General features: G+C 42.0%; 2 protein-coding genes across 21 annotated transcripts in view; one reads left to right on the top strand and one right to left on the bottom strand.

Annotated features, from left to right (window-relative positions):
• Nucleotides 1-207: 207 nt before the first annotated feature.
• LOC110984951 (glyoxylate reductase/hydroxypyruvate reductase-like) lies at nucleotides 208-11,565 on the top strand. Of its 3 annotated transcripts, XM_087149123.1 has the most exons (9): nucleotides 208-304; nucleotides 475-561; nucleotides 1,769-1,902; nucleotides 2,593-2,665; nucleotides 4,038-4,154; nucleotides 5,040-5,230; nucleotides 6,436-6,571; nucleotides 8,649-8,779; nucleotides 10,981-11,565. In XM_087149123.1, the coding sequence occupies exons 2-9, from the start codon at nucleotides 479-481 to the stop codon at nucleotides 11,100-11,102; spliced, it is 987 nt and encodes a 328-aa protein (XP_087005249.1). In that variant the 5' UTR covers nucleotides 208-304; nucleotides 475-478; the 3' UTR covers nucleotides 11,103-11,565. The 3 variants fall into 3 exon arrangements, with proteins under 3 accessions (XP_087005249.1, XP_087005247.1, XP_087005248.1); XM_087149121.1 differs by having other exon boundaries at nucleotides 219-561; XM_087149122.1 differs by lacking the exons at nucleotides 208-304; nucleotides 475-561 and adding an exon at nucleotides 639-740.
• pcdh15 (protocadherin related 15) overlaps nucleotides 11,229-18,219 on the bottom strand; it is a 71,206-nt gene continuing 64,215 nt past the window's right edge. For 14 of the 18 annotated variants that reach the window (XM_087149108.1, XM_087149117.1, XM_022245593.2 and 11 more), the window contains 3 exons: nucleotides 17,549-17,876; nucleotides 16,908-16,991; nucleotides 11,229-15,284 (listed from right to left, as the gene is read on the bottom strand). In XM_087149108.1, the coding sequence (XP_087005234.1) occupies nucleotides 14,730-15,284; nucleotides 16,908-16,991; nucleotides 17,549-17,876 (967 nt within the window). In that variant the 3' untranslated portion in view covers nucleotides 11,229-14,729. Of the gene's footprint in view, nucleotides 15,285-16,185; nucleotides 16,244-16,907; nucleotides 16,992-17,548; nucleotides 17,877-18,219 lie in introns of all 18 variants that reach the window. The other 4 variants (XM_087149107.1, XM_087149119.1, XM_087149120.1 and 1 more) reach the window with 4 other exon arrangements.

The raw sequence follows: 18,219 nt of genomic DNA on the forward strand, positions 1-18,219 counted from the left end.
GTCAATATCAATAAAGGTGCGTGCTGTTCTACCTGAATCATGCTGCCTAAAAGAAAGTTGGGTCAAAAATGAATTCATTTGTTAAGCAAGCACGAACATAACGTAAATGTGTTAATGACTCCACTATGAAATGTTTTATGTATTCTTGAGTTTGTTTGTTAACCATGATTTTTGGACGCAAACCCCAATCTACCCTTTTACAAATCGTCTCGTCCCTGAACTGCGTCATTCTTTAAATGGCGGCGCCCATGTCCCGTGAAGTTGTGAGGCATATGAAGTTGTATGACACAAAGTGACGATACAGGTGCTTGGTGCGCCGCTATGCATATGCGGCACTATACGACATAACTGAGAAGTGATTCGTAGCTAACTTATGGCTATGTGTTTCTTTTCGTTCTTGACATCATTATCGTCGAAGTTCATACTGATACAGAATTCGCGTCATTTTCTCTCATGTCAAAATATATTTTCCAGAACAATGACCAATCAAGCAAGTCCAAGGTGGAAGATCTACATCACACGGCGAATATTGCCTGAAGTGCTTGAGCTGTTGCAAGAAAAGTAAGCTCCGTGCAGATTCCGGCAAATATACATGTACATGTATGCTCAACTTAACTGTGTGTGTTTGGCCATGTGGAATGTAACATGACAGGTTCGGGGACCTTAGGGGAGGGGGGTGGGCGGGCTCCTTGCCTCACATCTGTTGCACTTGCAGTGACCATGTGTACCATACAGCCAAAGTAAGGAACATTTCGAACGAGATAAACATACACAGAGCATGGAGGAAGGAAGCACAGAGCAAGGATAACAGGCATGGGCCTGTTTTGACTAAATACATGGCTAACCTGAAAAAGTTGAAATTTCTAGTATGGCTACTTTGGCACAGAACCAGACTAAGATTTGTCACTGAAAGAATGATTAGTCCCCCCAAAACAGTTACTGTGCAATATTTAGTTAAATTTGCTGGCAACAGCTAAGTATCTGCTGCCCTCTGGAAATGTCAAAATATCTGCCCCGCGTGGCTTGTTGGAAAACCTATCCAAGGGTATATGGGGGAGATGGGACAACAGGGGCCATGCCCAGCTCCCCTCCAAAAAGAGCCACTTTTTATAATAATAGGAGAAAGGCAATCTGGTTTATTTCATTTCCTTTCCCTCCAAGAGCATCTAAACACCCCCAAAATGTAGCCTCGCCCCAAGAAGGGCATAAAGGAATGCATAAAAAAATTTAAATTGTTTTTTTCCCCTACAAAAATCTTGCGGCCCCCCTGAAAATTTCGATCCAGATCTACCCTTCAACTTAACTCTGTTTATGGAATGGAGAGATTCTCCCCACATCATGAGCCATAGTGCTACCCAGGCTATGGGGATCCGCCTTAAGAGAAGGTCCAGGGATGATTTAGGACGGTGAGCTGGGTTTTCCAAGCAAGTAATTGCTGGGGTGCGTTTGAGCGAGCTACTTGTGTTAATATGAGTATACTCCTGAGCGCTCGAAGGGCTGGGGTACGGCCCGAGGGTCAGCAAGAGTATGCTCTCGGGGAGTATACTCCTGGACCCAAGTGTAATGCACAACCATCCTACGCGTGTTAATAGGCGTAACTGTACCCTGGATGTGTGCTTGATGGAGGTGATTACTAAGGGTAGATCTCTAGTATATGCAAAGCAGAATCTGAGATGGATTCTCAGAGATCTGAAGTAGTTGCTGGAGTGATTGACTGATTATTAATTAAGGATTTTCACCGTGCACTAATCATAACATTTTGATGCAGATGTGACATAGAGATCTGGGATCATGACGACATAGTTGTACCAAGAGATGAATTACTCAGGAGGGTGGCCGGCAAGGAGGGTATTCTCTGCCAACTCACCGAAAAGATCAACAAAGAACTACTGGATGCTGCAGGTCAGTAAAAGGAGAAAAGTTTTGGCTCTGAACATAGGAATGTCCATGGAACATTCAGAAATTGCTGAGAATTATGAGTTGATGGCGTGGCGCCAGAATTCTCATTATTGTACATCCCAAACTACGGTAGTTTGAAAATTAGGGAATGCTGTGTAAAATGACTGCTGTGTAAAATGACTCGGTGCTAACGTGAAGTAAAAGAAAGTGCATGTTGATCAGCTTAGATGACCAGTGTGCCACTTCTTTACTGCCTTAGAAGCTAATAAGCATCAGGCGTTGAGACATGGTTCCTGTCTATTCCCTGTACGTGAAGTCTCCACCCGACTTTTGAGAGTTAGAAAAATACGGGTGCTTCACAATAGCGCACCTCCAAGAGTTTGCAACACGCTGACCAGTCACAGTGCTCAAAATCTGTTGACCAAGTGCACATTTGGAAAGGTCGACAGATTTCGCACATTGCGATTGGCCAACACATTGCAAACTCTTGGAGGCATGCTATTGTGTGAATCACCCGTATTGAAGGCTTCAAAAAATGAGTTGTGTACAGATTTGTCTTAACGAAGGTGCATTTGATTTTATTCTGTGGCCATTCTAGGGTTATATGGTAATTTCTGATGTTGTCATTAGGAGTAAGTAATCACTGTAATGATTTTTGCTAAAACTTGTAGAAATTTTTCATTTGAACTTTAGGACCCAGTCTGAGGGTGGTCAGTACTGTATCTGTTGGTTACGATCACGTGGAACCACAGCAACTGAAGGAAAGGTAATTGAGAGACAGCTGAGTTTGATATTGTGATGTTTTCTTGGTCACTCAACTGGTTGGCCGTGCTGTGAATCTCACACATACCAAACGGTGGAAGTGGAAGTGGAAGCAGGGTAGCCCCCCCCCACCAACACCACCCCAGGCAGGTGTTCTTACAGGGCAGGGCTTAGGGATCGGTCTATTAATGGCACATGTCTGATCGTCTCACAACTCTTAAACACATTGAAAACTGTTCCGTTGCTGTTGACACAAACTTTTACTGGCTAATGGGAACTAACCAAGTAATGAAATACTATTTATTTATTTGACTGCAACTAAACAAAACAAAGAACAACAGCAAACTATAACAATAACAAAATCACACCAACAAAAGGATAAATGAAATTAGCAACAACTCCAAAATACAAACAATTTGGACGAAAAAGATTTAATGAGGGCAAATAGACGAGCACGACAACAGAAAAGATGTGATCCCAACAAATATAGACATTGGGAGGGAACAGTTTGGGACACATTTTTGTCCCCATGGGGCAGTTCTGACTTCCCTAACAGAAGAAATTATCCCCTTAAACATGGGGAAAGCCTACCAACCGAGTCTGACTTGTGATATGGGATTATTGTTCATTCCTGATCCTGCGAATTTCTGCAGAGTGTTTCCTGAGGCTTCCGTTCTCCAACTCTGAATTGTTTCAGAAGTTCCCTGGCTGTTTTGGAAACCTGACAAAGTACACCTTTGATAACACTAGTGTACACTGTTTTCTATTTTCAATCAATTAACCCTAACCACCCCAAACCTGCCATACTCCAACAGCAGGTTTTGTGGGGTTTTGGCAGGTTTGGTACCGTACCTGATGAACTTCTTAGTTGAATTTTGTGAGACTTAGGATGAAAGGCCCAGGGAGATGGTGCTGGATTGATCTGTGTGAGTTGGGACATGCAGGGTTCATTGTGCACAGTGTCTGGCTTGCTGTACCAATTGTTGGACTATGCTTGATTTTAGTCAGGTTTGGTACTGTTCAGTGCAAGTCATCCTATACTGCATAGACCCATCCATACCATATCACTCAAACTCCAATGGGCTCATTCTGTTGGAGTTTATCAGGTTTGGTACACTACCCTGCATGTACAAGTACATAGACAAGTACACGAACCTGTTGGATTTTGTGAGGTTCAGTATGCTTTCTAGTGCAGGAGCCTAGGGGGTAAGGTTAAGGTACCTCTTACCTTCTCTGCAAATATCGCTTTTCCTGTTTGTCTTTTTATAGTTTTGGGGAGTGTATAATGAATGTCTTTTCCAGAAGATATTTGCCTTGATTGTTATTAGTGTTTTGTCTGCTGTAGTCATTGACGTGAACATATTTTTTACGTGTAGAGGTGTTCTCCTGGGGAATACCCCAGGAGTCTTGACTGACGCCACTGCAGAGCTGACCGTTGCTCTTCTACTCACAACATCCAGACGACTCATTGAAAGCACTCACCATGTTAAAAAGTAAGGAGGCTTGTTGGTGGCATCACCATGCCAAGGACAGGCAGGTTGCCAGGATGGTTAGCCGATAAAGTTGGTCCTTTTTTGGCAATTAATAACAGTGTAAAATGTCCTGTCATGGTAGCCTTAGTTTTTGTACATTTTGGAAGTTGTCAGTGTTTTTTTCTAGACCATCACAGGATTAGCTACAAGACCATTCACTAGTGTCAGAGTGAAATATAACAAAAAGGAATGCTTTTGTTGCAGTTCATTTGAATAGCTTGTGACTTGAATTCAGACTGGAGGTCTTGTGTTGGTCTAGTGACGGTCTCGTGGGATCTTGTGATGGTCTTGATAGGTCTCGACTACAACAGCAATAGTTATTATTAAAAGCCACAAATGTGGGACGTTGGGTCCTTCTTGTCCCAAATACAGATTCTTAAATTTGTGGCTAAACTTATCTCCTTTTCAGACGATAAAATGCTTTCACAGTTGACAAGAGTATTATGAAATCCTTAAATAGTGTAATTACTCAAGAACTGTCCATACATTTGTCTTTCATTGAGTAGGTCAGGCTGCGTCTGAATCATTTGGCTATGGCTTGAAATTGCACACAACTTTATGGGAACCGGCTATGGCCACAGCCGTAGACCTGTATGTACTAATTTCAAGCCAAAGCCTAGTGGTTATGACGCGGCCTCACTTTAGTCAGCTTTAAAAAAAAATATCCCTGAATCTTTTAAAGTTTAACCATTCCTAGTTTGTTGTCACGGATGTCATCCTCTTGCGGTGTTACAGCCTCTCATTCAATTCATTATCAATACTATCATTCAATATCAGTCTCAATATTTTGCAGATGATGTGTTTAGGCTTTGTCCAAACTCTCTTTCTATTTTGAACCTGATGTAGTGGCACGTGGGGCTCTTGGAAAGCTTTTTGGATGTGTGGACCAGGTTTGTCTGGTAGCACGGTAGGCCTGGTTGGCTTGGGCCGCATTGGACAGGCTGTTGGACAGCGGCTCAAAGCGTTTGGTGTGAAGAGGTTCTTGTACTGCGGGCACTCTCCGAAGCCAGGAGCTGAGACCTTGCCAGCAGAATTTGGTTGGTAAAAGTCAGATGGGAACAATTTCAAAAGTGTAGATTTATTCTGTTCTGATGCACCATGCAGTGAAGATTGGCATGTTCTGAGTTTGCTTTTATCTTTTTTGCCGATCTAATTGGTTTCCAATGCTTATTTTGTAATTTGTTAAAAAAATACAATTCTAAACCAGAAACTAAGTTAAATGATGTGCTTAAAAGTAGGAAGTAGTGTGTACATTTCTAGAAAAAAAGATCAGTAACTCCTGCACCGTAGGTGTGGGGACATACACTTGACATTTCATCTATTTTGTAGGGACCACAAACATTGTGGGGACTCAGAAATGTCCCCACAACTGGGTTCAAATTTCCCTGACAAAAGAACTTGTCTCCTGAACACGGTGAATGCCTACCCAAGTAGACCATCGGCCAAATGCACAGTACAGTAGTTTCCTCACTGTTTTCATGATGAAACAACTTCCACTATGGAGCACAAAACTAAGCTTTTGAGTAAATTGCAGTAAGTTGGTCATAATTTAAATCACAATTTAAAGAGATTAACTGCAAGAGTTAATTAATTATTAATAATTCATAAATACCTCAGACAGTCTCCCTATTCAATAACACAAACAAAAGCTCAAGCATGGGGAATCTTGTATTTCAGTGCATATGCTGTTGCCACTGCAGAGGGTACATCCAGAATTGTTTCATTTGTATGTAGTTTGAGAGTTGACTTTGTCCCCTCCCGAAAACAAAAAAAAATCAAGTAGGGTCAATAAAATTTGCCCTCCATGTCTTAAGGCAATCTCCGTGGTGCACAGATTTTGTCCATTCACGAAATTGAAAACATTGCAGACAAGCTGAATTTTGCCCAAAATAAGTCATTATGATTCAGCTGATTTCAATAGATTTGCTTCTAATGAGTTCACCAAAATGGAAGTTGGGAAAAGGGACGATTTTTGGTCAAATTTGTCCCTTATTGAAAAAGGTGATGCCATGGTCCCTAACTCCCCTCCCCCCTGTATGCAAAGTGCACCACTTGATGCTGCATTGCAATGAAATGAACACTTCCTGAGCAAGAATGCAGCGAGTGGAAAGCGTATATAACACAACAGATGTTGGGGGTACTGCAAGTCTGGAAGCCTCCGAAGTGTAATTTGCAACTAGGTGAAGCAGAGTACCTTAACGGGTTGGTCCTTCATTACCTAGAACTTTTTCTGGTCTTGCAGTATCCCTGGATGATCTACTGCAGCAGTCGGATTTTGTCGTTGTCTGCTGTGCATTGACACCAGAGACCCAAGGGATGTTCAACAGTGCTGCCTTCAAGAAAATGAAGAAGTCTGCAGTATTCATCAACACCAGCAGGTATGCGTTACGAGCAAGGATATTATCAAATGAAAATGTGTAACGCAGTAGATAATGGTGTATTGGGAATATACAGGGGTGACACCGGCTGAAAGATAGTGTAAGGAATGTTCACCATAGTGGAATGGAACATTGTTGTATTTCCACCAGGCTAATGCTTTCCCAGACAAGTTGTACCCTCCTTGAAGGCTCAAGGTGTTCAGCGGACAAGACAGATAGATGCACATCCACAACCTTTTGATTCACACTCTAGACTGCCCATCCCCACAGGACGGGTACCAAATGACAGCCCTGCGCGCGATGAACACACCTCACTGATTTATTAAAGCGACCTGAGTAATCAATATACTTTTGAGGTCTCTCCTGAATTTCATAGTATAACTTCACCATAACATTTCATCCATCACCAAATGAAATGATTCTTACCATTGCATGAATGTGAAGCATTCATTATTCGTGTTATACAATACCTGCATAAATCGGACAGTATGTATTGATTTCTTTGTGAAATGAAAGTTCTATTCAACAGGTACCATGGAATAGAACAAATAATTCACTGACATGTGATCAATGATCCACCAATCAGATGACAGAGATTTATACAGGTATTGTATAAAATGTCATAACAATAATTTTAATTTAATTTGAAGTTGCATGACATATACCCGGGGAATTTTTAAGATTTTCCGTTTTCAAAATTCTTCAAAAATTCACAACTTCATTTACTGGACGTTTACACCCACACGAATGACTGTCTGGTGGCTACTCTAATCTGACAGACAACATCTATTGACGCCCAAGTATTTCAGCCAGGCCTGCTGCCTTGTAAAGAGAGTCCGGATTGTGTGGTGTTACGTAATTTTCTTTTGTTCGCGAAACTGGCCCAGTACGCTGCTGGCATCTTTTCAAATGCAGACCAGATAAGTGTGCAGTGGTATCACTCATCGCTTGACCGCTAGAGCGCTTGTGTCCCCGTTGGTAATCCGCTCGCACTGGATGTCACAAATAGTGGTATAATAATTCAAAACAATGACGGATTTCCTCTGGTATTGAAAACTGACAAAATGTTGGCAATTCTCAGGAGCTCAGTCTTTTGTTCCGAGTACAGTCTTTTGTTACAAGGCCCAGCTCTTTTGTCCAATTTCATGCAGCCCGGCTATGCATATAAACCCAAGGAGTCTGGTTCCGGAAACCCCGGCACCAAGTGGTTAATGTACTCCGAGTATGAAAGAAATGGCACGTTTGTACATTGTAATGATGTTCCTTTTGGGCCATATGTTTGCATGGGCATTCTGGTTAATACACAGATGATGCCAAGTGCGACCCATTTTATTTGAACACTGATGCACCTGATTTCCCCAGGGGTGCCAAGGGCATACAGAGGGGTTTGTGTAGGTGTGTGTGTGTGGGGGGGATGGGTCCACCTTTTCTAATCCTCCGTAATCCACAAAACAACCAACAGAAGTCCAGATGTGTCTTTTGGGATATTCAACCCGTTCATCCCGGGAACTGTCGACATACATTCTATTCATCACGCACCTGCGGTTTCAATGTGGGCCAGCTGCTGGACAGAGCTTTGCATACTGGGCATACCGCAGCCCAGCAGTCACGGTCAACAGAATCCCTGCCAGAAGGGGTTAAAATGTACCAGACTGCAGGATTAGATGTCTTTCTAAAAAGGTTCCCAGGGAATCCCAAGCTATTGTGTTTTGAACTCTTCTGATAATCCAGGGTATGCCCATGGTTGTTTTATGAAAGATAATCAAATGTCATACTTTGGGTTCAGAGTATGACCAGAACTTGGTACTATTTACATAGCAGTGACATCTCTTTTGGATCACCGAGGGTCCTTGCGTACCGCCATGCAGTTTTGAATTGGAATTTAGTCTTTGTACAGTTTTTGCCCAGCCTTTTGTGTGCCAATTGAAATGGTCAGTTACTAGCCTCATCCTTCTTTGCTGATGGGGGTCGGGAGGTTACATTTATTTGTACACGGAGCAGATTGCCGTCAAAATGCTTTCAGACTTTTTAGTACAAACAGAACAGTCTACAGCTCTGTTTACATGTATTCCTTCAGGGGTGATGTCGTCAATCAGGACGATCTGGTGGAGGCCTTGCAGTCAGACACCATAGCTTATGCTGGACTGGACGTGACAACCCCAGAGCCACTACCAGTGGATCACCCGCTGCTCAAGTTGACCAACTGTGGTAAGTGGACAGAGTGCATAGCCAAACTAAAGTTTGGAGTTTTTTGCATTGAGAAAGTTGCAATTTTAAATTTTGTTTTTTTATAGTAGAGAATACACAAAGATCAACCTTGAGAGATGCAGACCTGCCACATAAATGCTAGAAATTATACCATCCAATCCCTAATTTGAATGTGTTGGAAGATTTCTTGTACACCTACACTTTGTCCCCTCACAAAAATGCAAAAATGAGGAAAATGGATTGGCAGTGCGGGAGTTCTGTTGTCATGGTGTTTGCAAGGTGTGAAATTGTTACAATACGGGTAATTCACAATAGTGCGCCACCAAGAGTTTGCAACGTGTTGGCCAATCATAACGCGCAAAATTTGTCGACCCTTTCCAAATGCGCATTGGGTCGACAAATTTCGCGCATTGTGATTGGCCAACGCGTTGCAAACTCTTGGTGGCGCACTATTGTGAAACGGCCGTATTGTTTACAATTTGAGAATTGAATTCTCTGCAGGTGGAGAAAATGTTGCTCCTTTTCACTGAATGTAATCACTTTGGCAAACAAATTTGTCCCTTTGTGAAAAAGTGACAAGTGCAGTTTAGATGAATTTTGCCCTCTGTACCTTATAACGATTCAGCTGATTTCAGTAGATGTGGTCAAACTGATTCCAACCAAATTGTTACCATGAGATAGCCTGATTGATTTTGACCCAAAATAAACAGAAATTTCAAGAATAATGATTTTGGGCCTAGTTTGTCTCTTTGTGAAAACAATGACGAAATATTTTCTCAGCAAACACTGGTTAGCATCCAAAATACTTGCATTCTGTATATCACTGGTGACTGGTTCCCATGGTCATTTTTGCTTTGCATGTGAATCTGCTGTGCTATATTCTGCATGGAGCTCTATGAAATTGGTTTCGCAAGGCTAAAAATGCTGCTAAACCTTAATGCAGTGAAAACGTGTCAGTATGGTATTTATAAGAAAACTGGAGGTATGTGAAAGGTTGAGATCACTTGGGGGGAGGTTTAAGCGGGCTTAACTTCAGTGACAGTTGCAGACTTGCTTTACTAAACCAATCAAAACATAGGTGTCGCCTCGCCCAGGTTGGACATTGTCTTCATTTACACCATGACTGACGTCGAGGGTATAAAAGTCCTCCTACGATGCGAAATTCTTTTCAATGTTTTTTTCTCACATTTTCACCTGGTGAAAACAGCTCAAATGTCATTCACAGGTGCCTTATATCCCAAATTCCATAAATTCTGTGTTGAAATTACTAGATATGCCCATGGACAACGTATTTTGCAGGAAATTTTGCGAAACTCCACGCTTTCTGTCGAGATTCATGAACGACCTACGTTCGTCTGGTATAGTAACTAGTTGCGCATGCGCGAAATGGCCTCCACGCAGCCCACATTGTCAGTTACGTTGTCTAGAGCTAGGTCTAGGACTTTGCTCCATTGGAAATGCATGGAGATGCACAGACAGTAGACCTAGCCATAGCTTTTGAAGTGCATTTCGGACACGGCGTCATCTGCAACTTCTTCACGCCCCCCAGCTCTTCCGCGCATGCATTTTGCGCATGTACATGTATGCGTACTAGACTATCGAACGTACATCGTTAATGAATCGCGACGGAAAGCGTGGCGTTTCGCAAAATTTCCAGCAAAATACGTTGTCCAAGGGCATATATAGCAATTTCAACTCTGCATTTATGGAATTTGGGATACAAGGCACTTATGAATGACATTTGAGCTGTCTTTGGCAGGTAAAAATGTGAGAAAAAACCGTTGAAAAAAATTTTGCATCGGAGGACTTTTATACCCCGGACATTAGTTGCAATGCAATGTAAAAGACCTCCAACCTGGGCTAGGTGTCGCCAAGCAATGCAACACTGTTTTTGCTTCAGCTGGGACTTAAATGTGACACGCTCTAAGAAAATGAGTCACAAGTTGCCAGAGCCACTTTGGAGTTTTTAGATCGTATTGGAAAGAGGAAACTCGGCTCATTATTTTAATGTCACTCAATTTTTACATCCAGATGAAAATGGATGGTTACATAGATGAGAAATGTTGAGGATTGTTATTGCTTTACATTATGCAACATTCATCTAAAAGGCCCAAAACTCGAAAGTGGCTCTAGTAACTTGTGACTCATTTTCATTGAGCAGGTCATAAATACGCATCATCATGGTTAAATTTTTTCTGCAGTTGTTCTTCCCCACATTGGTAGTGCCACCGTCGAGACGAGGACTGCAATGGCTATGCTGTCCGCTAGAAACCTTCTCGCCGGTCTTGAAGGAAAGCCAATGCCTGCCCAGGTCCAGCTGTAACTCACAGTAGCGCTTTGTTTATTTTTACTTCATTGCATCTTTTCCACCATCAGGGCTGAACCTCAAGACTGAATATCGACTGTTCTAACAGTTTGTGAAGAACAAATGACATTGTGGAAATGTTGCTTCTGATTTTGAACTGCGCATTAACCATTTATTGCACCCCATTATCATGCCAATTAGAATGCTCACAATTTTCTTGATAAAGAAAACTACTGATCAAACCTGAAATATAAAAGAAACAAATCAAAACGTATTCTACCTTTTTTGAATTCCAAGACAAGTTTACATGTATTAACCGAAAATTGAATGCATGAGATGTATATAGTGCACAAGTTGATCCTACAAAATCTTTTAAAACATTCTCACCCTTTTTGCCTTAATTCAATTAAAGCTTAAGAATGAACACTGTCAATGTACAAAAAAAATGAGATGTGCTATAAATCAACCATAATGACCGTAACCACAATCTGACAGGTGCTTTCCTGCGTCCATAATGCTGCTAGAGGCAACCGCAAACCATAGAAATACGGGGGAGTTGTTAAAAATAATAGTATCAGAACAATCAACAGAAGTTTTTTTACCGGAAAATATTTCACATTCAACTATCACCTTGCCGATAAAAAAAAATTGGAGTGTCTGTCGAATGGTTTTGCATCAAGTTCAGCTTTAGATTCTCGTTCAGCTTTCATTCAAGTTGACGTAGGCCGACGAAGGATAATATTCCTTCGTCAGCCTACGTCAACTTGAATGATTAATTCAGCCTGAAGTCAAATCGCCCATTCATCATGTTCATCTTCCCCGTTCTTAACATGATACGATGCTGCCTTACGTCGCCCACTCTCTTGCAAGTGGATATTATTTCTACCCTTCAGCATGTGCAGATTTTAGACTGGATATATGCACTGCCTCATGTGAGTGGAGCCTCATAACAGTGCCCCCATAGGCTTCGTGCAGGAACACGATTGTGTGGGGGTGCGTGTGTAAACGCCTTCAATTGTGGACCTATAACAGTAGTGGACAATAGGGTCCACGGTTGCCGAAGAGTCCACGGTTGGAAAATGTGTACAAAACATATGGGAGGTCTTCCGAAAAAGTTAAAGTACAAACAAAAGATGAACAATGGGGAGTCCACGATTGAAGGCGTTTACACACTTGTGTGTGTGTGTGTGTGTGTGTGTGTGTGAGGGGGGCACAGCAACCTGAGCCCCACAGCAATCTAACGTGCATAAAATGCGTGGCCCACACAACGGCAGTACAAGAGAATTAGTCGGTGCATGTGCATGCCGGTCTTTGCATATATGGCACAGAATACAAACAAAATGCAGGATAAGGACTTTAAAATGTTGAGATTTCAAACCCTGTAAATGCAGCCTGAGTGAAAGACTTTACAAACCACCAAGACCAGGTTATTGGAGAGAATACTTACAGCTTCAGCCTGTACAGGGATTTTACCTTGTTTACTACTGAAAGCTCATTCCATTTCTTCAGACAGGGTGACAATTCAGGACTGGCCAGGGACAGCTCCCAGAGATGAGCTGTTATCTTCCTGAGAAGTGACTAATGAAAGCCTGGACATTTGGTTTATAACTATTCAAACAAAGTTATAAAAAGTTCAATATTTCTGCAGTTACGCAACCCTGATACCATGAACTGTGCGTTCGGTGTGTGGTGTATCCACAAGATTGACGATGATCAGCCTCAATACAGCGCGTCGTGAAAAAACATCTTGCCTGTGAAACAAACAAGCAAACCTCACACAGATTACAATGTGATAATTACAAACAAGTCATGGCACTTGCAATGAGCTCAAAAATAGACTGCACTAAGGCCGTGTCCGAAACGGGCTTCCAGAGCTACGGCTAGGTCTATTGTCTTCGCGTCTCCAAACATTGCCAATGGAGCGAAGACCTAGACGAAGCCCTAGACAACAGATTCGGATGCAGTCTAAGTCTATTCACAATGCTCTTCAAGATCTTGCAGGAAATAATCCAAGGCACGCCTGGTATTTAGTATACACTCTGAAAAATACTGCCTTCTCTAAAACCTCTGCATATATAGATATACTTATATATATTTAAAAAAATCCAACTCTGTAACTCAACGCCATTACCTTTAAATTACCTTTAAAAATTGAGTTATCGCACACGTAACAAACCAGTGTAATCCCAGATTTTCAGCTCTCTGTTCTGCTCAACTTACTACAAATATATACACTTAATACGTAATTCTCTTCAAATACTTTGTCAAATTTATGAGATGGTACTCCACAGAAATGTTTAATATTCATAAAAATCACTTTTGTAGTTTAGGCACTAATTAATACAAACATTGGTTATATAAAATAGTGCAATTAAAATGATTGTGGCACAGGGAAAACAAACTTCTTTTGAAAGTCTTAACTATTTTTTTGTAGAGTGCAAGAATTTTGGGATTTAAAAAATAATATTACTAGAATTAAGTACACCTGCTTTATTTCATTTAATCTCTAGTTTGAACATCCCCATCATTTGATTAAAGATATAGGCAGCTTAATATCTTGCTCTTAAACATGATAATGGTGTGCTAGTTTTGTTCGTTGAAGTAGGTGCAAGTCAGTCTTCTGTGCTACCGCCTCATGCATTTTTTTTTGCTGGTCAAGTCGATCACAATTTCACCGAGCGGACAAACCTTCTGTTTAGATAGAGTTTAACGACCACCAAGTTAGAAAATTGAAACTCAACTTACTCAAGTGACAAGTTGCAATTTTCTAACATGTTCGCATTCTTGTAATGAAAATGATAGGACATACAGAGTACAGCATTATGTCTCCCAAGCCGGTCTGGGGAAAAAGTGGTGAACTCTAAAAATCATCCGAATGTGGAACCTTGATTGAGTTACTTGATTCATATTATTTCTTCATTTATTCAGCCAACCGCAACCCTTTGACTGACAGAATTAAACTGTAATCACATCACAATACATGTGTGCTTTCTAACAGGGGTTTAATGGATTGTGTCCCACCTCTCTGGCCGAGTCGTAACCAGTCACTCATTTTTGATGACTTGAGTTGAGTCACTTTAACATAGTGACTCAAGTTGAGTCATCGTAATATAGAGACTGGAGTCAAGTTGAGTCACTGGGCAAAAAATATGAGTCAAGTATTTAGCGTGAGTCAATTTGAGTCACAAAAATTTGAGCATAATATGATAAATGAAAACAAGAAAATCATTTTTTGTCATCTCAATTTTTTTTTAAAGATGGTACCACATCTTACTCGTGAGGATGACAACACGTCATGAACATTATAAACTGGCAATGTAAACAGTCATTGTAAATATCTTTTTTCACAAAGAAGTTTGCTTTTATTTTTTGAGACTCAAGTCTTATGAACTTTCATTTGAGTTGGGTCTTACGATGAGGGACTCGAGTCGATTCAGTTGCTTGCAGTGACTCAAGTCGAGTTGTACACCTGTTTGGACTTGAGTTGCCAAAAATTGTGACTCGAGTTGGACTCAAGTCGAGCCAGCAACTTGAGTCATTACAACTCTACTCACTGGCATAGGAAAGCGCACATGTACAACGTGTGACATCATTATATCCATTACAGCAAGATACGGACAAGTTCAGGACCCGTCAAAGCATGTGCTACAAAACCGTGTTTATGATGTCCAGTTCATTCCAGGGAGGTTGTGTGTACTGGTAGATTGGTTGCAAGATGTCAGGGTTGTTCCCATCCACCCCATTTCTGTCGTTATCCTTGCTGCCTTGGTGAAGGCCCTTCTTGCCGTCTGCCACACCGAAACTAAAGTTACTGTCGCTTCCCGATGTCCTACGCTTAAGCTTCCTGGACCGGCTTGAGGATCTTGCCGGCTTGCTACGAGACCATGAATTTGTTTGCCCGCCCCTGTGTGATAAATGCCCATTTCCGCCCTCATCGGAGCTGGTGGACCCGCGCCTGTCCTCGTGATGCGAGTGAGGCTGTGCGGCACGCTTGTGCTTTCTACGTGACCCTCTCCGCGATGGCATTTCAGATTTCCTCCCATCCCTGCTCGGGGTCGAGGGATGTGATCCCATGCTTGGTTTGTTTTCCATGTGGACCAGTTTGACTGAGTAATTGTCCTCCAAAGCGACGTGGGAGAGTTTTTGATCGGATGGTTCCCAGGGTTCACTTCTGTGAGCATTTGCTGTGGCAGGGTCATTCTGCAGTGAGAAGAGAGCCCACAGTTGAAATCATGAAATTAATGAATCAGGGTAGTAGTCATGACCTCTTAAGACCATCACAAGACCCAACAAGACCAACACAAGACCTCCAGTCTGAATTCAAATCACAAACTATTCTAATGAACTGCAAGAAGAGCATTCCTTTATCACTGTTCACACTGATATTTGTGACTGGTCTTGTGTTTGGTCTTATCATGGTCTCAACTACAACACTGTAATGAACTACATTCCACAACACTGTCACTTATGAAGCAAACGCTTTTCAGTTTTGAAAGATAACAGGATATAACCTGTACTTTACAGTCAATGACATTCATTTGGCTTTCTGTCAGGTATGTTAATTTTACACTATGTTTTTTCCCTTACACTGATGTGTACATTCACACTGTATTCTCAGTGTGAGTCTGTGAGTTGTAAAACAAATCGCAGGCTTGCTCAGGTGGGATTCGAACCCATGACCTCCTGGTTGCTAGTGCAAACATCTGCACAGAAAGGAAATCACGCAGGAAGTCGTGGGTTCAAGTCCTACCTGGGCAAGACTGTGATTGTTTCACAACTCTCGGACCACACTGAGAATATAGTGTTACATAGAATGTATGTCGGTGCGCAGGGCACTGCTTACTACAAAACTGTTAACCAGATTGATTTTAAATATTGATTCCACTGCAAAAACCCAGAGTTGCATCGCTGACAGGATATAAGCACAAAAAATGACCCCTGCGATTTTAGATCGACAACTAAACAAAACAAAACAACTAGGGACAACAAAAGTGAGAGAAACGACATCCACACTAACACAAGGAATGTAATCACATCAACAATCACGTCACAGACACTTCACCACATCACGGTCGTGATTACACGAGCGAGACTAGCTGACCTGCTTGCACTTCTTGCATAATGGAAGGCGTTGCTCGAATGGCAAGTTAGAAGTCCAACTGAGTGGCACCGTGCACCCAGGATGACGCATACCCAGAAAAAAAGAGGACACAGTCCCCAGCACCATGATGACAGAAAAAAAAAAAGCAAAACAAAAAGCAAAAAAAAAAGATATGGGAATAAGTGAAATGAACTTCCACCAAAGATGCACCCACAGCTGTGGTTGCCGCTGACTGACATGAGGCAATAGAGTACCGAAGTGTGACATTACTGTGAACCAGAAAGTGCAGTGCAAACGAATGGAGTACGCGCGCGTGTTGGTTCACGCGCTGGTTCTCGCGCTAATGCCTTTTACACACTTATTGTGCGCGTGACGTATTCACTTTGGTCCTCTGTAGGATAGAGAAGTTCCGCCGGATGGTGAAATAGGTCCTTCTTGAAAGGGGGGAAAAACTTTCCAAACACCATGTAGATAATTTTACTCTTCACTGGAGAAATCTCAGGGAAAGAATGGGGGCCTTCGGGCTGGGGTTTGGGTGATTGGAAAGGGTAGGTAATTTTCTCTGGACTCAAACTTATTCCAAAGGAAGATGGACGCCTAGGTCACCAGGGCATTACGACAGTTAACTCCAAGTATCTACAAGGAGCAAAGTATTCGGGGTTTGCTGAGGAAGGCTCCATGCATAGCATACACGGCCGATAATCTGGGCCAACTCCACTTGCCTTACTGGCTTGCTTATAGTGGGAGAAGTAGGAGGTTTTTAAGGGTACACCTTGATTCCGTTGACGCCCCTCCAGTGATCCTGGCTATGCAAAACACGTCAGACACCATTGAGTGATGAGTACGGGGTGGGGCAGAAACGTATTTGCGTGAAGAATGTGATGATGGTTATGATAATGGAATGACGGTAGACAGAGGTGATGGAGATAATGATGGAATGTTTAACACCTTTCATCGTAACTCATCGGTGTACTGTGCCGTGTAAACGACAGGGAAATTAAATGCAAGACTCTCACATCAGGAGAGAAAAGTAACCATCACGGATTCATTGGTGATTAGTGGAACATGCATTGTTGATCTTAAAGATAACAGAATGATTGCAAATGATTGTCAATGAATATGGCACGAATGTTCAGGAAATTGCTACCTACATGTATACGGTGTGCACTTTTAATTTTTAAATGTTTTCTTTGATTCTGTTGTAAATTACACAAATATTTCAGTTTTCAATTTTAATGGTAAATAACATTTGAAACGCGTACGTGTTCTAAAAGCAAACATGTAAATTGTATAAATCTCAAAAAAATCATTAATATATGCGCATTAATTATACTGCATCATCATGATGTCATCATGAACTCACCTTATGACTGGACAGTGACGAGTTCGTCCTCGCACCAGATATGGGACTACCCACCGGACCAAAGCCGTCCTCCACGTCCGCCCCCAAGTTGTCGTAGCCCCCCGACTCGAACGGCGACCTGGGGTCAGAAGTCGGACTGGGTCGGGGGTCAAAGAGCGGCGGGGGCCTGAGCGGTTCCCGTGGTGTCTCGCTGTTGCGGTACGGGATGGTGGAAACCTCATGTATCTTGGACGGGGGGGACGAGGTGTTGCCCTTGTTGATGGTCCCACTGCTGGAGTAACTTGGGGGACCGCTGCTGGATGGAGTTTTGCTGCGCGAACTTGACCTGCTGTTAAATTGGAAAAGGAACAGGTGCAGTAGACCTGTGACATAATAACATCACACATTGTTTACATGTGTACTTTCCTATAAGGACATGATGGATTGCATCACACCGCAATGCCATAGGAAAGCACTCGTGTAAACGAAGCACATGTCATAATGTTACAGGTCTATTACTGAATGCTACAATGGGCAAATACTTCATTGGGACCTTGTATGACACAAACAAAACTTTGAGCCATTTGCTTTCTATTTGGTGATTGGAGAAGTATTTTCTAACAATTTTATGATGGACTAAGATGTGATAAAGCACAGAAAGTTCCCAAGAAGTTTGAGGGACTTAAATGATT

This window comes from Acanthaster planci, linkage group LG19 (genome assembly GCF_054643075.1).
Source record: "Acanthaster planci isolate LZ-2023a linkage group LG19, COTS_SCS, whole genome shotgun sequence".
Classification (NCBI taxonomy): Eukaryota; Metazoa; Echinodermata; class Asteroidea; order Valvatida; family Acanthasteridae; genus Acanthaster; species Acanthaster planci.